Raw genomic sequence first — 17867 nt, 5'->3', positions numbered from 1 at the left:
GAATAAGGGCAAATAGCTCCAGTTACAAAGTCAACCCAAGAGTCTAAGCAAAGACAGAAGGACTTGCAGAAAATATAAGACTGAATTAAAAATGTTTTATTAATATTTTTTTAGAAATAAATGATAGGAAGTTTATTTCCTACTCTCTTTTAAGAAAGCTCGCCCTGCAATATTTCTCAGCTGATTCAGAACGCAGAACAAATACTGGTGAATATTCCCCTTTACCTGGTTATTCCCTTTTTTGCTATGATCCAGCAATAGGGGACTTTGGATACGATAACTGGAGGTTTCTGCAATCTTATTTTTGATCAAGTGACAAAGCCCTTCTTGTTGTCTGCTGGTGCTGCCTACCTCACAGAGCGACGGAGGAGGAGTTGGCCATGATTTGTCCAAAACCGTCTTTGGTAAATTACGCTTAAGGTTCATCAGGAAGGAAAAGCGGATGTAATCAAGGAAATACTCATTCTCTGGGCAGCGAGGGTAGTTCCGGTAAATAAAACCTTTAATGAACCTGATGGGGAGGGAAAGAAAAGAAAAAGAAAAGGGTTACTCTGATAGAGGGCTCTCCTAATCCCATCAGCTCTGGGTCCCCAGGGGGCTTTCACCTACAGGGAGGGTAAATGGTGAGTTAACATTTAAAGTGGGTGGATGGTTGGGGGCATTAAATGCACTGGGACAAGTCTTTGAAATTAGCATCAACACTGAGAGGAAAAAGGAACTGAAGTTTATGAGAACCGGGAACTTGAGTTTCATTAGGGAATCCCAGAACTGGCAAGTACCAATGGACAACTCGGAGCTGCAGACTGCCAAAAGGGATGTTTCCACAATAATAAAATATGGAAATCTAGTTTCCAAATTTTCTCTGCTGCATCTGCTAGCAGGGGAGCCAAAAAGCCTTCCCTGGCTTCAGGCACACATACTCAAATGTCACAAAATAGCCTGCTTTCAAATAACAGACACGCCAGCTTCCTGAGATTTATTTATAAAAAAAAAAAAAAAGTGTCATGGCTATTGAAAGATTCCAAGCACTTAAGCATCTTGTTGTTAGACAGTAAGTACTCAATGGATGGATTTTTAATTTTTTTTTAACGCACCTTCTAATAGTCTCTGCTGCCCACTTCTTTTTGGCAGCTTTTCGGCGTCCTAAGGTTCCCCGCCACCACGACTGGATGGTTATTGCTAGAAATAATAAAAACCATGATTTTTCCCACTGAGCAAGCTCTTTAATATAAATATTGGCTCTGTATATGAGCTGAAAATGAAGAGGGCTCATGAAAGCCCCTCCCAAAAATGAGTCTTTTCAGTGGTATATCGGAAAGAATATAACTTATTTTCTATATGATACAATGAATAAATAACTAATGTCAATAAAAACTCAACTGATGGTTGAGCAGCAAACACAAGTCATCTCTGACCTCTCCTCTAAAACCACAGTGGCCCTTTCAAGCTATGCAGGTGACTACTGCAGTTTCAGTTCTCTCATACCTGAGTGTTTCATGTGCAAGAACTTTTTCCGTCGGTAAAAACCTCTCCATGTGGCCTGCATTTTTGTTGCTGAAATGGCAAGAGAAAGAGCAATTTGAAACTGCGACCAAACATGAGATTTTTTTTGTTGTTAGGAAAGGCTTTTTTTTTTAAATAAGAAGCACAAAACAGCTAGCTGTCCATGAAGCTTCTGTGCTGTGACTCACCAAGACTTTGCTTCCTAACTTCCAGAGCATCTTCCGTTGCAAACAAAGTCTTGGGAAATCGGATAAAAATCTTTGTTCTAGAAATAGAAATGCAGAGTTATGTTTAGCATGCCAGAGAAGTCTGCTTCCTGTCCTTAGCATCCCTTTTGGGACCTCTAATCTTTTCCCCACCCATTAGACAGAGAAGCCCTATTTAAAAGCACTGGCGCTGACTTCCAATAATTCACAATCCCAAATTAAGAAAATACAGGAACTAACCGTCCCATTTTGTATTCCTCTGGTTTGTAGCCAAGATGTTTCACCAGCACAGCCACTCCGTCGTGGGGCCGTCCATCCCACGTGGGCCATGTTTCTGGACAGAGGGATTTGTACCTGTAAATTGACAGCAGGAGAAACCTCAGCAGGAGAAAGCCCAGCCTGTGCAGTGCCCTGGAAGGGAAGAAGGGAAGCTCCTCCTCTCTCCCTTGGGAAAATCTCTTGGGTTCAGGGGCTGCCTGTTTGCTGCTCACACCCTCCCTAGCCACAACACTGCAGGACAAGGCAGGGAAGCCCAAGGGCATCCTACCTCTGCAAGAAAACTTCGTATTTCCTTCGGTAGGCGAAGCCAGCTCTGCGCACTCGCAGGTTCTCCATCAGGCCCAGGTATTTCACCTGATGTCGGATTAAAACTTCATCAAATCGATCTTGAGAGAGCATGAAAATGGAGGAATGTTACTCATGTTCCCCTTCATATGGGGAAGGCACTTTCAGCTCTTTGTTAACGGATGACTTTTCACCTCTACCCCATCCTCAGGGTGTAAATCCTACCCAACTTCCTTGGTGTCCCGTGTTCTTCTCCCCACATTTTAATATACATTAAATAATGTATCCTTAAATATACATTTATATATAGGCTTCTAATCTACACTTATTTATTTCCAAAAAAACGGTGTCCTTAATGCTCTTTGTGAACAGGAAAAGGAAATGGGGGAGAATAAAGGAGATCATTAAAAGGAAGTGATGCAACTTCACATTCTTCACCTTAAACACAACCCTACTCCATCACTTCCCGCAAGACTCCCGGTTGCTGGTACTGCCACTGCCTCCCCACAAGCCCTGGCACTGGCCCAGAATAAAAATCTTGCAGGATTTAGTCATCTGAGCGCCTCTCTCTGCCCGATTGCCTGGGATCTAGTGGTCTATGCAGCTGTGGTACAAAAACAAAGAGAGAGGAAGAGGCCCCAGAGCCTTACCAGCCTGTTTGGAGTCGTTAGGTTTCATGCAACGAATGTACGAGGGTTCTTTGGACATCAGGATTTCCATGAGTTTGGAGAGGCTGTTTTTAAACTGAGTTGCTGCCTGGGAAAAAAAGGAAAAAAAGTTGTGTGAAGTGGTGGTCGGCAGCTGGCACCTGTGCCCGAGGACCCAAGTGCAGAGTCTCCCCAGCGTGCGCACGGGCCGCTCGCGCTCAGATCACTGCCCCAGGTGGCACATGGCTCTAAGGACATCTCACTCCTGTGTTCTCACCGTTTCTGGTCTCTTTTTGTCCGTCAGCTCTGTCCTGTCGAAGCACTGATTTATGATAGGATTCTCAGAGTTGCACATGGTCTGCAGAGAAATACATTTTCAGAGATGAAGCCTCAGAGGAACACGGGTCAAAACTGGGTGCTTTTTGCTTTTTTGTTGTTCTTTTAATAGGTGCCTCAATTTTCCTTTGCATAGTGCAGTCCCTATGGGTGCACATCCTCCAGATGGAGTCTAAAAGCAGGATTTCCCTCAGATGCCATCCCATTGATCCAAAACACAGTAAAACAAGCATTCCTATCCACACTCACCTCCTTCAGGTTCCGAAAGAGAAGGTCGTTGTTTTTATCTAGAAAACCTGGGTGGGAGGAAAAAGAGAAAAAAAAAAAAGCTCAGTCTACCACTGCTGTCCCATAGAAACTTCACAACGAGACAGGAATTTAAGATGAGAGATTCATGCAGTTAATCATGATATGTGGAGGTGTTCTATGCCCACATTGAGCTTTATTATCTGTGTTTTAATTGAAAGGACAGGAGATGGGAGGGGAAGGAAATAGGAGGCAGCCAATTTGGTGCCCGCACTTACCTGCAACGCTGTAGGTGACCTCCCCGGCGTAGTGCAGGAGCCGGAACTCTTCCCTGCCCAGGGACTTGCGAGTCTTCTGGTCAGCCAGCTTGTGCCTGGTGAGAAAACAAGGAAGCTGCATGAGGAACAAGCAGCTGGGAACCCACCTCAAAACCCACTGCAGTATCGGACCCCTGAGTGAGACTATATGAGCTCAAGGGGGAAAATATATCACCCTTGCTGATCTTCAGGACTGAAAATAAAAAGAGTCAGTCACCAACCAGGAAGTCGGCTTCCAGTCATAAAATCTGTTTACATTTCTTTCAAATAAAGGAACTTTCAGCTTCCTGGCAGCAAGCTGGTATGCTCCTGGGACTTGGATAAGGGCAAAGCAGTGTTTGATAGGAAGGGACAGGACATTTGGAGCTGCAGTGTTTTAAATAATCACTCCAAAGCTGAAGTGAATAGTCTTGAGAGCCACAAACATGGAATTCACACCAATTAAACCAGAGAGATGGCAATGGGGGTATTTTACCAAAGTCAAGGAGAAGATCACCTGGGAAACAGACACACACAGTGGTGAATGAGTGTGATATTGAACTCTCAGGCACACCAATTCCAAAAACACCAGCACTGCAGCATTACTAAAATCACTCTAACACATATACCTCCCTCTGACCACTTTTACGAGCAGAATTCTGCTTCATGCTCTAGTTATTCCTTTGCTAGACTTGAGTCATCTTTCCCCAGGAAGCCATCAAATGCTGGGGAATGACATGGCCTAACACTCTGAGGCAGAAGAGGAAAAGCAGAGCTCATCACACCTAGAGTATTAGGCCAGATCTTACAGCGGCCAAGAAACTGCAAGCCTGCAAATTCCTTGGACACATTAGCACAGGGATGCCAGGAAGAGATAAGCAAAGAGGGAAGAGAGTAAGGAATGTTTTATTGCTCCTATTGTATTTTGAAGGTTAGTCTTCAAAAAATCAAGGCAACTGGTATCAATAGCTCTGTCACACACTTGGATCCTGCTAGTATAACTGTCCTCAGCTATGGGAACACTCACGTGAGAAAATGAGGGTGATTCTTCACAGTTTCCTCAAGCTTCTCCAAGAATGTCATATCTGTGGCATCCCCCGGTCTCAGACACTCTTCATCCTAAAAAGGAGTTGGCAAATACATGCACTCCAGCAGTGACTTCTTCACAGGCTCGTCAGCATATGGGCCACCTCTAATTCTATCTCACTGAAACACCATCTTCATTGGGATCTTTGAACTTATCACAGCGAGGCCACGTCACACCTGCACTTCACTTAGTTCAGCAAACGAGAATTGTTGAGCTGAGAAGGAGAATTCCTTCTAAACTGCCTGACTGGAAGCTGCTTTCCTGAGAGCAGGTGAAGATGATACACATGGACCTGTGATGGTGTCACTGTTCTGTGTACTAGTGCTCTGCCCTCCAGCAGGAACTATCTTTATTTAAACTTTCGTCTTTCCCTTCTAGGTTATTTTCTCCTTGTTTTCTACCATGCTGCCCCAAGATTTTCATTTGAAAAGGTGTTGTCAACTCACCAAAATAGAAATGATGCCTTTGAATTTCTCTTCCACCAAATCACAAATGATTTTGTTATTGAAGTACTGAACTGGTTCCCACTGCAAAGACAAGAAATCACACTTGAATGACAACAATCCTAGACTGCCAAAAAAAACATGCAAAATTCAGTATATTTCAGACAACACATAATTTAAGTAGTCTTTCTGTCAAATTTGAAACCTAAAGCTTTCTCACTCATAACATTTGTTTTCTTAATGCTCCTGTCAAGTGCGTTCCTGCCCTTTCTATCAAAGACTAAAATGGCATTACTCAATTCCAGATTTTTCACCTACTGATACCAACACAGTTGAAAAAGAAAGGAAAAGCTCCTTTAAGCATTTAGTTTGGAGAACATTGTTATTAGCAGCTCCATGTCTAACCATCTGTCTTCTGGCCCACGGAAGGTGATACAAAGAAGAGAGAGGAAGGGTGGTGATGCTGGCTCTTACCGCTATGCCCTCTGACTCGTATTCCTCTTGTTCTGATTTTAAAGTGAGCTCTATGAAGAGCTGTTGCAATTTTTCATTACAATAATTAATACAAAATTGCTCAAAGCTGCAGACAAAAAAAAAAAGAAAAATAATCACTAACACTGCACTGCTGCACTGCAGGTAGCATAAGTTATAATCAGTTGACAGTTATAATCAGTTGACATGAATATATCTATGTTTAAATCAAGAGAAATATAAGAGATTTAGTGAATGTATAAATTTATTACATTTATTATTTAGTGAATCTCATGAAACAGTTCCAGAAGGAATGGAAAATAGACATGAAAGGTGATACAGAGGAAAACAAAAACTCTTAAGAAAGGCCCACAAATATCATCAATTGGAGTGTCTGGGTTCCTTGCTATCTGTCCAGAGTTGGGTTCCACACTGACATAATCTCTTAAATTGTTCAATAATTGTGTTTTCTCATTAACACTTCCACAAAAAGAAAGCAGAGCAATAGTCATAACAGTACTAGAGATCTATACAAAAGCATGGTTTAAGATATTATATGAATATGCCCCCAAAAAACAACAGTCTCTTTAAATACCAGGATGATAAATAATTCTAAATGCTAAGTATTAGCTGGATGTCTCATATATTAAAAGCTCCTACTTGTGATGTGGAGCTTAGGCTTTTCAGCTGCCCTGTGATGATCAGTTTTCAGCTGACTTCCTCAAGTAGAAACATCACCTCTTTCTCTCTTACTAAGAAGTACCAGACATGGAAAATGTCTTACTTTGCATTGGAGAAAAATACTCTGAGCACTAAGTCATGCACAGCTTACTCAAAACACAAAGAGACTGATAGAAACTAACCTGTTGTGCTGGAAAACTTCAAATCCATAGATATCAAGCAATCCTAAAACTGTGGTACTTCTCCAGCCTGGAAACTCTCCCTCCTGCAATAGGGCAAAAAATAAATGTTCATATATAGTCATGCTATGATGCCTCAATGATCTATCCCATTTAATTAGAGTATTTACTCCTTACCCTCTTCTTAGTGGAATACAAATTCATTTGGAAATTACTGTATGTATGCATGGTACTGTGGCACTGAACTCAGCACTTCTCCGCTTTGCAGCTACAAAGTTTGAACACCTTTTCACACTTGGTTGTATGTCAAAAAAAAAAAAAAAAGAAAAAAAGGTTCATTTACCTTATAAGCAAGAGACTTGTTGACCTTGTTCACGAGCCAGGAGAAAGTGCGTCCATATATTGCCTTAGCAAGAGCATCCCTTGCATAGGCTGCCTGCTCCAAGTTCAGAGGACTGATTAACTGTATGCAGAAGGAGAAGGAAAATAAAAAAAAAGCCCTTCGGCAGCCATTCCACTGAGAGATTAAGTCTCCCTAGTTCATTGTTAATAAACAGCCACTTAACAGCATCCTGTTTGGGCTCAGCTCGCATCACTGTCTCCCAGCCGCGCTGGCTGAGTCACCATTAGGTTAGATGGGACTGGCACTGACAACCTCCTTTGAGAAGTGTCAGAAATGAACTGTGTGGCTTTGGCACGAGAGCTGCTGGCTGCTTGCTGGTTTTAACTCCCTATGCCCCCCCGAGCCCGCAGGGCATCTTCTTACCTCCTCCCCTTTTGCTATGATCTTCTTGTGGATCAGCGAGTCTCGAAGGACAGAGCCCTCAACTGCTAGAAGCTGCAAAGCAGGAGAATATTAACTCTATTAAGTCTTACTTACTTACTCTATTAAGTATTACTTAATATTTTAAGTAGACTAAGTTTTGTGTAGTTTTGTGTTTTTGTGTATTAAGTAGACTAGACTTAGTCCACAAAACTACAATCCAGTGAAATCATCTTCTACTCCCCATTTAAACCGGCAAGACTTTTCATGTCAATCCCTCCTTTCCTCCCACCCAACAACTCCTTTCTGCCAGTGATATGATCTAACAAAAACACCACCACAGAGGCTTGACTATTCTTGCCCAAAGAACTGACTGAGCAGAATCACAAGGGCTCTTCTTTCTTCAAGTCTTCTCCAGAGAGGGACTATTCTTGCCCCAGTTTTAAAAGGCAAAATCTCAGCCAGCGGTGGATTGAGTGGTAAATAGAGGAATTGTTAAATAAGAAGAGTTTTAATGTTAATGTTGGCACTGTATTTAGGTGAAGGAAGAGTAATTTTGCAACAGAAGGCCGAAATCATATTCCAAAACGAAAAAAGGCACCAAGTTCAAAATACAGAAAACCTCTCTAATGCAATTTTTATGTAATGTATCTCTAATAGATGATACTTACCCTAGCCAGATATTTAATCTGATTCTCTGTAGTCACTTGAGCATTTCCTTGCTCATCAGCAGCAAACTGCACATTCCCCAGATGCAGAACACTAGCCACAATGCTCAGCAAATCCTAGGAACCAACATGGAGAAATCAGCATTATGAGTCAGAAACAAGTACGGAAAAAGCATATCTACTGAAGTCAGGGAGATTTTTGTGTTAATTATCCTAATTACCAGGCCATACATTTTGTTTCAGGATTTTTGCAGAGAATACATTCATTGCAAAGACTGCTCTCGGTCAGAAATAACAAACTGAAGCAAGAAGAACAGCTTTGCCATCAGACATGTCTTACCTCCACCTCGTTGTCATTGAAGCTTATAATGGTCAAGGCCCTTCGCACAATCTTCCAATCATTTTTGTCACTTATGGAACTCACCCTTGCACACTGACCCTAAAAAACACAGTGTTAGAAAAAAAATATTGTCAGTGACAGATTACTTTTGCTGAATGCATTTCTGCCATAAGCTTCTTTTTATAGCAGAATCATTGCAGGTATTTTTGAAGTGAGGGAAGGAAGCTACAAACTCAACTGAGAATATATTTGTCCTATAGTATAAAGCCAGGAATGCTTGTTAGTTAATGCAAACCTTTACTAGGTAATGGTACTGCTGGGGATTCTTTTCGAGGCCTAGCCTTCGCAGCAAGTCCTCTTCCCCTCCTTCTAGCAGCTGGTAGAAAATGTGGAAATTCCTCTCTCCGTGATTCTGGTGCACAACGCGAGACTTTTCCAGGAGGTAGTTCAAGATGTGGCCCCCAACAGGTGCCCCCTAAATCAAATCAGATAAATTGGAAGAGCTCAGAGAGAGGAAAATCTACAGCAAAAAACAACATAAAATGACAACCTACAAAAGCAAGAAAAATACTGTCATTTTAAATCACAATCTGTATCTCTCATATAGCCAATACACAGTGATAACTGGAGTTTTAAAGTGTATGCTAAATGAGTATAAAATGAAAATATAATGCCATTATATGGATCACTGCTACAGCACATACTGAATACTTTCACTTTTACATTCCGCTTTTCAGAAGGGATTTGACATAAAAGAAGCAAAAAGATGAGTGTGGAAGGACTACATATTGTGTTTTCAAAAGGGACGTGTGTTCTAAAACTCCTCTGCAACCAAATTTTGCCAGACATAGATGCTATTTATGTGGTCTGCAGAGAAATGCAAACCAATAGCTCCACGCAGGCATCAGTGCAAGCAGAGGCAACAGAGTCCTCCTATGACTGGGACCAGTTCTGAAGTATAGAACAGATTTCAAGTTACCCTGTAATCAAACTGCACATCCATGTATTTTCCAAATCGGCTGGAGTTATCATTCCGGAGGGTTTTTGCATTTCCAAAGGCCTGAAATGAGGATGTATTAAGAGATAGAAAAACAAAACAAAACAACAAAAAAGAGAATTATAAACACTTTGGTGAAGCTCCCAGGTGCTTATGTATGGCAATTAAAGCCCAATTTCCCACTTTGGCAAGGGAAACCAAGAAGGAAACATGGAACTTCCCAAATGCTAGTGTTGATGTTTATACCCAATGCAAGTGTTGCACAGATTCTGAAAACAATTCCACCCCTTCCAGCAAGTTTATTTTAATGCCATTTCACTGCTGACAGCACATGTCATGTCTGAGAGCCTCAAAGCTTCCTCTTCTGTCACAACTGCCGGTGCACAGAAAGCCACAGCTCCGCTCCCAGAGGCTGCAGCTCAACAGTCCTAGGCCTGCTGGGCTTTCTCCTCTCCCTGGGAATGCACCTTTCCCATGCACACAACACCAATTGGAATAAAGAGCAGAAACAGTAAAAGAAACTACCAATTCAGCTTGGGACTGGACACTAGAGGCCACCACAGCACTAGAAAATGTGGCCATAAACGTGTTTACCAAAGGGCAAAGCTGCCCTTGGCAGACGTGTCACCGCCTGGCCTTGCAGGCTCATCCAGCCCACCAGGACTCTTCCTGCTCCACCCGGCGCTCTCGTCGGGCACGAAAGGATTTTGGGAATTTGGCAGCAGCTGCCTTGGCTCAGGAGCAGCCAGGATTCCCCGTCACAGCGACCTGCCGGCGTGCAGTGACCCGGTGCTCCCGGGACACGCTCGCCACGCTGCACGCGCAGCTCAGTCAGGCTGGACGTGCCGGGGGGGTCCAGCTGCCTCCACGCTCGGGTGGAAAACACGGCCACGCTGCGGGTGACTCAGTGCCCCGTGCGGCTGCGGCGGGCTCGGACTTGCCTCGAGGACGGGGTTGGATTGCAGCAGCCGATCCTTCACCGTTTCCACCTGCTCGCTGGCCGGGCAGGTCACGGCGTAATACTGCAGGATCTTCTTGGTGGCCTCCGTCTTGCCCGCTCCGCTCTCCCCGGATATCAGGATGCACTGGTCCTTCCTCTCCATGCGCAGCGAGCGATACGAGTTGTCCGCAATGGCATAACTAGGGAGCAAAGATAACGGGGCATTACTTCATTTCCACAACTGCAGGGCAGAGGCTGCTTGGGCTAAGACTATCCCGTACTGCAAACCCTTAGCAGAGAGAGCTCAGAGAGCTACACATCCATGGGCTGGGTTGGAGCTCCTTATGGCTTCTCCACACAGGTGACAACAAGGGAAATCCCTGGGGACACCAAGATCTCCATATACATCTTTTTAGGCCAAGATTCTGCAGGATGATGGCATAAATCTGTGAAATTAAATACCTGCCCTTTATGGAAACGGCTTTCACGCTACTAAAATCATTTGGCAGTGGATGTGCAAGGCTATAAAAGGGAAAGAGCAGAGCTATTTGCTCTCTGACCATTTCCATGTGCTCAGACGAGGAGAGTTTCTGTAGAAAAAGCCTAGCTGGTGTAGATAATCTTACTTTTCTAAATAAACACCGTCTCTCAGTATTCTTCCCTGTAAGAGGAAAATATTTTACATTCAGGCAGCTTGTTTTCCACTGATCTTTATTCTAGCTTGTCCTTTAAGACTCTCGGAAAGTCTTTGCTGTGCTGCACTATGGGGGTGGCTACTGCAGCGTGGCTCCCGCATAGCCCAACCTCCTGCAGCTCCCCTGGGATTGCAGGAAGGATTGGATTAAGTCGGCACAGACGGATAAGCAGCCTAGAAGCTACACAAATCACCATCCAACCTGGACCAAATGCAACCCAAACCAGCCAGTGCTTCCCCACCTGCATACAGCCAGTGCTGTTGCTGCTATCCCTCAACCCAGGCGCCAGAATTTGTCTTTTTTTTCCTCACTTCTTTTTCTCTTTTCCTCCCTATGGCCAACCAGGCAGTGTCTTGCAGCAGGAATCTCACACACACATTTTCACAACACGGGAGAACAGGAGGTTGAGTGTGACAAAGGTGACAGCTGCTTAATGGAGGGATGGGGCAAGAGAAGGACCAGATATGAGAGAAGTGGATAAGGGAAAGGAGGAGCAGGCGCCTTCAAAGTGCGGCCACGTAAGATGACCTCAACAGCCATATTTTTAGCTGTCTTGCACGTGGTTATCAAGCACATATCCTGTCCTCATATACTTGGCAACCTTTTAGTAATTATTGGGCCTTTTCTTGTTTTTCACTCTCATGCTGTGAAATTAATTAAAAATGATAACGTCAAAACAGCAGCCATGGCCTTCTCAAGTCTATTAATACTTGGTGCTAAGGCAACACCGCCGAGCTACCTAGCAACACAACTGCACACTTGCCCCAATGAATGTCACGGCCTCTTCCCATCCACATTCTGCCTCTGCATTATTTTGAGAGCGAACCAGCCAAATAAATATAAATTTCATTTACATTTTAAGGCCTGCCTCTACACTGCGTGCCTTTACGCAGGGGTTTCAGAATACTTTTAAGGAGAAAACTGGCAGTCATGCCAACCGCCTACTTGATACAGAATCCCACTTATTTAGAGCTGTTTGCTGTCCCATTTGTAGTCACGATCCCTGAACCCCACAGCTGGCTATAAATAGGGCAGGATGTGACAGATCACTCTGGGAAGTATGCTCCGTTTTGAGCCCAATGGGATAACTTTTTTCCTTTGAATGAAACATGTGACGCACTTCCCAGAAAACCCGGCGCTCAGGCCCAGACTTGAACTATTTGGACACTGCAATAGCAATACTGAAGCACTCTGGTTTTCTAGAATCAGGTTGGGGAAAGAGGGAAAGACCTACCTGAAATGTTGCAAAGAGACAGAGGAACTCGGCGTATTACACTATGGAGCACTTCGCTGCTTTCAAAACTACTTTGAAGAGCATAAATAACCAAGTAAGGAGCAATAACAAGAGGTGACAAAAGCACTGACTTCTCAGATGCAGCAGTACTGGCATTTGGTACTCTGTGCTCAAGGGTTTACTTAGGAGCTGCACATTTTATATTTTCTTGTGGAACAAGCTGGAACACTAGAGAATTGCATTTGAGCTTCAAGTGTCCAGGCATTCCCAAGGAGCGGCGTCTCCTTCCCTCCCTGCTCTGCGCTTGCAGCGCGTCCTGCGTTTTGCTTACGCTCCTGGGTTATGTGCCAGCCATAACAAACAATCCAAATAGTTCACTTAAAAGTAATATCATTTGGTCTTCCAAGACCTTAAAAAAAAAAGAGAGGAAGAGAGAGAGAGAAAAGAAAAGGAAAAAAAAAGAACAACGCACAACCCCCCTCCAAGAGGTGACAGAATTTGGCTCTTGGTCCTGAAAGAAAGTATTTTGGAGCCAAATGTCCTCAGCTCTCAGTCATCTTTCTCTTCAGTCTGACAAAAAGAAAGTCAAATGCTTTCAAAAATAACTTTTGAACCTCAAACTTCTTTTTTTTAATTATTATTATTATTATTTTTAATGGGAAACTGGGAATGCTCTCCAGGCCAGGCCATGTAAATAAATACATTCCTTGTTCCAACAGGCTCGGGGTATCTTAGCAACGAGGGAAATATCAGATAAATACTGGTCAGGCAGCAACAGAAGAGGTAGGAAAAAATCCCCGCAAACCCAGCCCAGCGCACGTAGAGCCGCAGCCTTTCCCCGCGCCAGGTCCGTGTTGGATGAGGCTGCGGCAGCGGCGACCGGCGCGGCCGGGACCGGCAGCGTCCGAGTGACCCGGGAACAATGACCTCCTGTCCTGCCAGGGCTGGGGAGCAGCTCTGTTCCTCCAGCCAGGAAGGAACCAACTCCCTTTCCAAATACCGCTCTCGTGGAGGCAACTCATCCTCTTTGGAGGGAGGAACGGGAATAGAAAGAGCCGGCCACCGCACCCTCCGCAGGAGCCTGGACATCCCCGTGGTTTTTCGGGCTGTGTCTGGGACAAGGAGGGGTCTCGGTGGCTCATGTTCACCCAGAGGGTTACACGAGCCCCAGGGGAACAGGCATTGACTGTTGACCCACAGGCCACTCACAGGTGAGGAGAAACTTCGTAGAAGCTGACACCGCGGTACCGCTCCATGTGCTGCTTGCTGTAGATTTCCAAGTCCTTGTATGGATTGACGGACACCAGAACTGAGCCAATGTATGTCTGGAAAACAGAGCAGAAGGGGAAGTGACTACACGAGGACCAGCCCACAAGCGCTCTGAGGTTGACAAGGACTCCCTGAAGCAGGTCCTTCTGCTAACAACCTCCAAAGAGGCTGAACAAGCCACCCCCCAGCACAGAAAACATGGTGTTGGAGGCGATACGCTGGATGTGTCATCCTGGCTGGAAACACAGTTCCCATGGACAACTTTAGTCCTTCTAACCAGTGAGGATACTGGATTACTTCTCATCTATCGCTTGGGATCAAGTTCTAGCCTGGGGTTGTTGAGCGCTCACCACCATAGATTCACACACTGCAAGAACCTGGTGCACATTGCATTTTCAGTACTGGCAAAACTGCCAAGCACCAGCAGGTCTCAGCTGGAGTGCTGCAAATGAGGTCCTGCACATGTGAACACGCCACTAGCCCAGGCTAGTTCTGCATCGAGCAGGCGTGGGCTACAAAAGCTGAGACCATCATCTCCAAACCCCTCCGAGTGCAGAGCAAAGCCCCAGCAAACGCCCAAGTGCAGGTCGCTGATGAGCACTCTGCCTTCTGCCCCGCTGCTACTCACATAGATGAGGTTCTCCTTGAACCGCTTCCGCAGGTTTTCAATAAAAGCTGCTTCGCTGGTGAAGTTCTCCAGCAGGACAAAGTCCTGCACTCCCACGCGGTCGCGGGCCGTCAGAGCGCTCTCCATGGTTATTCGGACACCGTCGCTCCCTGCTCCCTGCAACCAAAAGCAGAGGAAGGTTGAGACGTTTGGGATCCTCTGTGCAGCTCATGCAGTCTGCAAGAACCGTTACTCAGGGACAACCTGTAAGTAGGAGAGGATATTAAAGCAATTGCCCTGCTGCTAAAAATGTCACTTGATGTATTTTAGCATTATCAAATAGTTTATACTAATGGCTTTAATGGAAGACAAGCCAGTATTAGGAAAAAGGCATTGCTAGATTTTAAATCACTACTTAGAAACAAACAAGCAAATGAAAAATACCCCAAAATCCCGAGCCCCAAGCATTTCACAGAGACTAATACTAAGACCTCCTTTCCCAGGCATCCTCCAGCAGGAGTGAGACTGAGATGAACTCTCAGCTCTTCTTTTTCTTTCTCATTTCATACTGGGAAGTCATTTTTAGGTAAGGAATCTTTCATGACTAACAGTGATGATTCATCTTATGAGCAAACAGCTTCACACTGCTGACCAATCTAAATGCTCTAGCAAAATACCCAATGGGAACATCCTGGGAAAACTGAGAATGGACCATTATTATATTCCAAACCACTGTTATGAATTTAGTTTGGGATCCCACGCATCAAGCAACGTCTGTTCCTTGATGCTCCCTTTAAAAAGCCACATTTTTCAGTGCAATGTGGTTCAGAGAGAAGCATCTTCGGAAAACACAACTGCCGACTTCCCACTTCATTCAGCCTCACATATTAAAATAGGAACAGGAAATGTGCACCACGAGACTCCATCACTCTTTGCAGGGAGAGTTTTTAGTAATAGCACCAAGACCCACTGGACCTGTGATAGGCGACATGCAAGGCAAAGATGAGACACCACAGAAAACAGAGACAAGAGATACAGTTATTAATTTGCCTCCTATCTGCCTGCAAGCTCTCCTGTTTCCTTGCAGTATTTTAAAAATTGTTCTTTCTTTGAAAATTCTTCAGAACAAGCACCTTTCTCCAAAGCACTAATACGATTTGGAGCTGTTATTTCCTGGGTTATTTTCATCCGTGGCAGGAACCACTGCAGCAGCCTCCTAAGGGTATCTGCTAGTGCGGGTGCCCCAAGTCATGCTGTATTGCAGCAGCACCGGTGAGTAGGAACGCAGGAGCCCTGCTCAAACACTACTTTCCAGCCCCAAAATCCTGTGCAATGATATAGATGATTTTTGCAGACTCACATTTTCAGGGCCTTTTTGCTCCTTCTTAAGATATAAGAGTGGTTAGAGCACAGGGACTGCTGCTGTGCAGGGGAAGTAATATAAAATAAAAAAACTTTGGTCAGAAGAAATTTTAACTTAAGATTTGTTTTATTAAGCATCTTACATTGGGGAAAGAAATAGGGATAAATCATGTACGAATAACTCAGGCTGGAGATCAGAAGGCTTCTACCAGAGCAGTGCAGTTCTGGAGCAGCCTTTGGACAAGGTAATGGGAACAGAAGCAAAACCAAAAGAAAATAACTAGTTCTCAAGTGGGTAAGTTTATGAATACAGTTTCAAAACACAGCTGCCTGAAAAATTACCGAGGGGAACCTTCAACTCTCGCACAGTTAATCCAAGTTTATATAATTCCGCAGACTTTCACCGAAAACGTCACTTTGCAGTTTCAGCAGCCCTTTCATCAGCTTCATCTCGGGACAAACCAAGCCCAGCTGCGCTCACCAGCCTAGGGAAGAAGCTCCTTGTTCTACTTCAAACACAATTTCCTCCACAAAACACACTGTACTTCTTTGTACATTTAAGGCATTTAAGGCTAAGCAGCTTTCGGTTTCCTCCACGCTTTTTTTTTTTCCTTCTCACTCAACGCCAATCTCTCAATCAACAAGAGCAAAACGACTGCCTGAAATTTTCAGCCCCTTCAAAATAAACAAACTAAACTTCCCAGCAATAATTACACACAATCACGTTATCCAGTTGACACGCTGCTGTCAGATTATCTGGGATATAAACTTAACTGCAGTGTTGTACCTCCCCAAGCCCAAATTCAATGTAAATTTAATACGCGACGGTCTGAAACCACAGCTGAGCAAGATGTTCTCCAGTGCCACCACTTGCTCATCCGCTTTTCCCAAGTTTACCACCTACTTAAAATGTCTACGTTAACTACTGCACTGCCAATAATATCAACGGATGCAACGAAGAAGGAGGTGGAACCTCATTTTTAATGGAAATAGAACAGTAATGCGGAGGGAAGAAAGCAGAGAAAAAAGACATAACATTTAGGAAAAAGCAGTCACAAAGACGACACTATCTTCCTACTGAATGATGAGTGTGACAGTAAGCAAGTGAATATGTACAAAAATAACTGAAGTGCTGGTTATTTTATGTCAGCAGGCAGACATAAAAGCTGGTAGGTGTTAAGTCATGGCTAGAATCCCCCTCTAAGTTAAAAATTGTTACAGTGAGGCCAAATAACCATTAAAGCAGCTCAGCTACGGACAGGAGCAGCTCCATATAGAACCTTCACAGCAACATCTCTTTTTGGCTGAGCTGCACCAGCAAAATACCAAGCAGACACTGAAAACAGGTAGTTCTCGGTCATGGAAACCACCCTACCAAGGAGGAAGGTGAGTTAAATCCTTCCGGCAGAAGGGGAGCTCATGAACCCCACCACGTGCAGCTCCAAGGGACCCATTCCCACACTATTTTAACCCACTCTTCGCTTCTAATCTCTTCTCCAGAGCCGACAGCACAACAGTGGCTCCCTGCCAGGAAAGGAAAACCCGTCACCCGGGCGGGGGACGGAGCCGGCGCCGGGCGCACCGCGTCCACACGCACCGCGTCCACGGGTCCTTTTTCAGCGGGCGCTGCTCCGAGCAGCCTGTGGAAAACGGGAGGCAACGGGAATTGGAAGCCGTAAGTCGGCATCGTGAGGATGCCGGCAAGCACCTGGCTTTGAAACTCTACCAAAACACGCTGAAGACTCTCCTGTTTAGCCCTTTGAGATCCCCGAGGAGACCCGCGGCCTCCTGACCGTTGCACAAGGAGCTCCTGAGCACTTCGGCCACGTGGGCAGTCGAACACGTTGGGGAAATGTCCTTTTGGGAGGGAAGAGGAGGGAGGGCGATTCCGGGCCTCGAGCAGAGAAGTTCAGGGTTGCTGTGACCCAAGGAAGAACCTCCCACGACCGCTTTGTGCTCAAAGGCTGCACAGTGCCCCAGTAACCCAGTAGGCCAGGAACAACATTTCCTGGCCGCGATCTTCCCCGAGGGTGTCACCGGTGCCGATACCACCCGGCAGCTCGGGCAGCCCTTGCTCCAACTGGAGCATCCATGGGGATGCACGAGAATTACCCCCAGCCCTCCAAGGGAACTAGCTCATACGGAGCGGGGAAGCTTTCCAACCATCCCATTTGGAAAGAAGTCTCGCCACGTAAAGGACATTTCTGCTTCTCCACCTAAAACGCCTGCTTTAATATTCTCCCCCGCTGCAGCGTTATCACAAATTAGCTACTGTCTATTCAAAAGACTAGGAGATCTGCACTAAAATCAGGGCAGGAAGCTGATGCCGTATG

The 17867-nt window shown here is 44.9% G+C and overlaps 1 protein-coding gene across 2 annotated transcripts in view; it reads right to left on the bottom strand.

Annotated features, from left to right (window-relative positions):
- Window positions 1-17867, bottom strand: part of MYO1C (myosin IC) — a 51609-nt gene that overhangs the window by 5848 nt on the left and 27894 nt on the right. For both annotated transcript variants that reach the window (XM_088530019.1, XM_088530018.1), the window contains exons 2-24: window positions 14194-14349; window positions 13506-13621; window positions 10369-10567; window positions 9410-9490; window positions 8726-8905; window positions 8431-8529; window positions 8094-8207; window positions 7426-7497; window positions 7003-7122; window positions 6663-6745; window positions 5803-5908; window positions 5332-5412; window positions 4826-4917; window positions 3781-3875; window positions 3506-3552; window positions 3198-3278; window positions 2924-3029; window positions 2257-2374; window positions 1950-2063; window positions 1692-1768; window positions 1486-1554; window positions 1095-1179; window positions 352-511 (exon numbers count right to left, since the gene is read on the bottom strand). In XM_088530019.1, the coding sequence (XP_088386145.1) occupies window positions 352-511; window positions 1095-1179; window positions 1486-1554; window positions 1692-1768; window positions 1950-2063; window positions 2257-2374; window positions 2924-3029; window positions 3198-3278; window positions 3506-3552; window positions 3781-3875; window positions 4826-4917; window positions 5332-5412; window positions 5803-5908; window positions 6663-6745; window positions 7003-7122; window positions 7426-7497; window positions 8094-8207; window positions 8431-8529; window positions 8726-8905; window positions 9410-9490; window positions 10369-10567; window positions 13506-13621; window positions 14194-14349 (2451 nt within the window). The remainder of the gene's footprint in view (window positions 1-351; window positions 512-1094; window positions 1180-1485; window positions 1555-1691; window positions 1769-1949; window positions 2064-2256; window positions 2375-2923; window positions 3030-3197; window positions 3279-3505; window positions 3553-3780; window positions 3876-4825; window positions 4918-5331; window positions 5413-5802; window positions 5909-6662; window positions 6746-7002; window positions 7123-7425; window positions 7498-8093; window positions 8208-8430; window positions 8530-8725; window positions 8906-9409; window positions 9491-10368; window positions 10568-13505; window positions 13622-14193; window positions 14350-17867) is intronic.

The sequence above is a fragment of the Tinamus guttatus genome, unplaced genomic scaffold (genome assembly GCF_059628265.1).
Source record: "Tinamus guttatus ecotype Peru unplaced genomic scaffold, ASM5962826v1 Tinamus_guttatus_pri_ptg000356l, whole genome shotgun sequence".
Classification (NCBI taxonomy): Eukaryota; Metazoa; Chordata; class Aves; order Tinamiformes; family Tinamidae; genus Tinamus; species Tinamus guttatus.
This window is presented reverse-complemented; position numbering and strand designations above follow the sequence as displayed.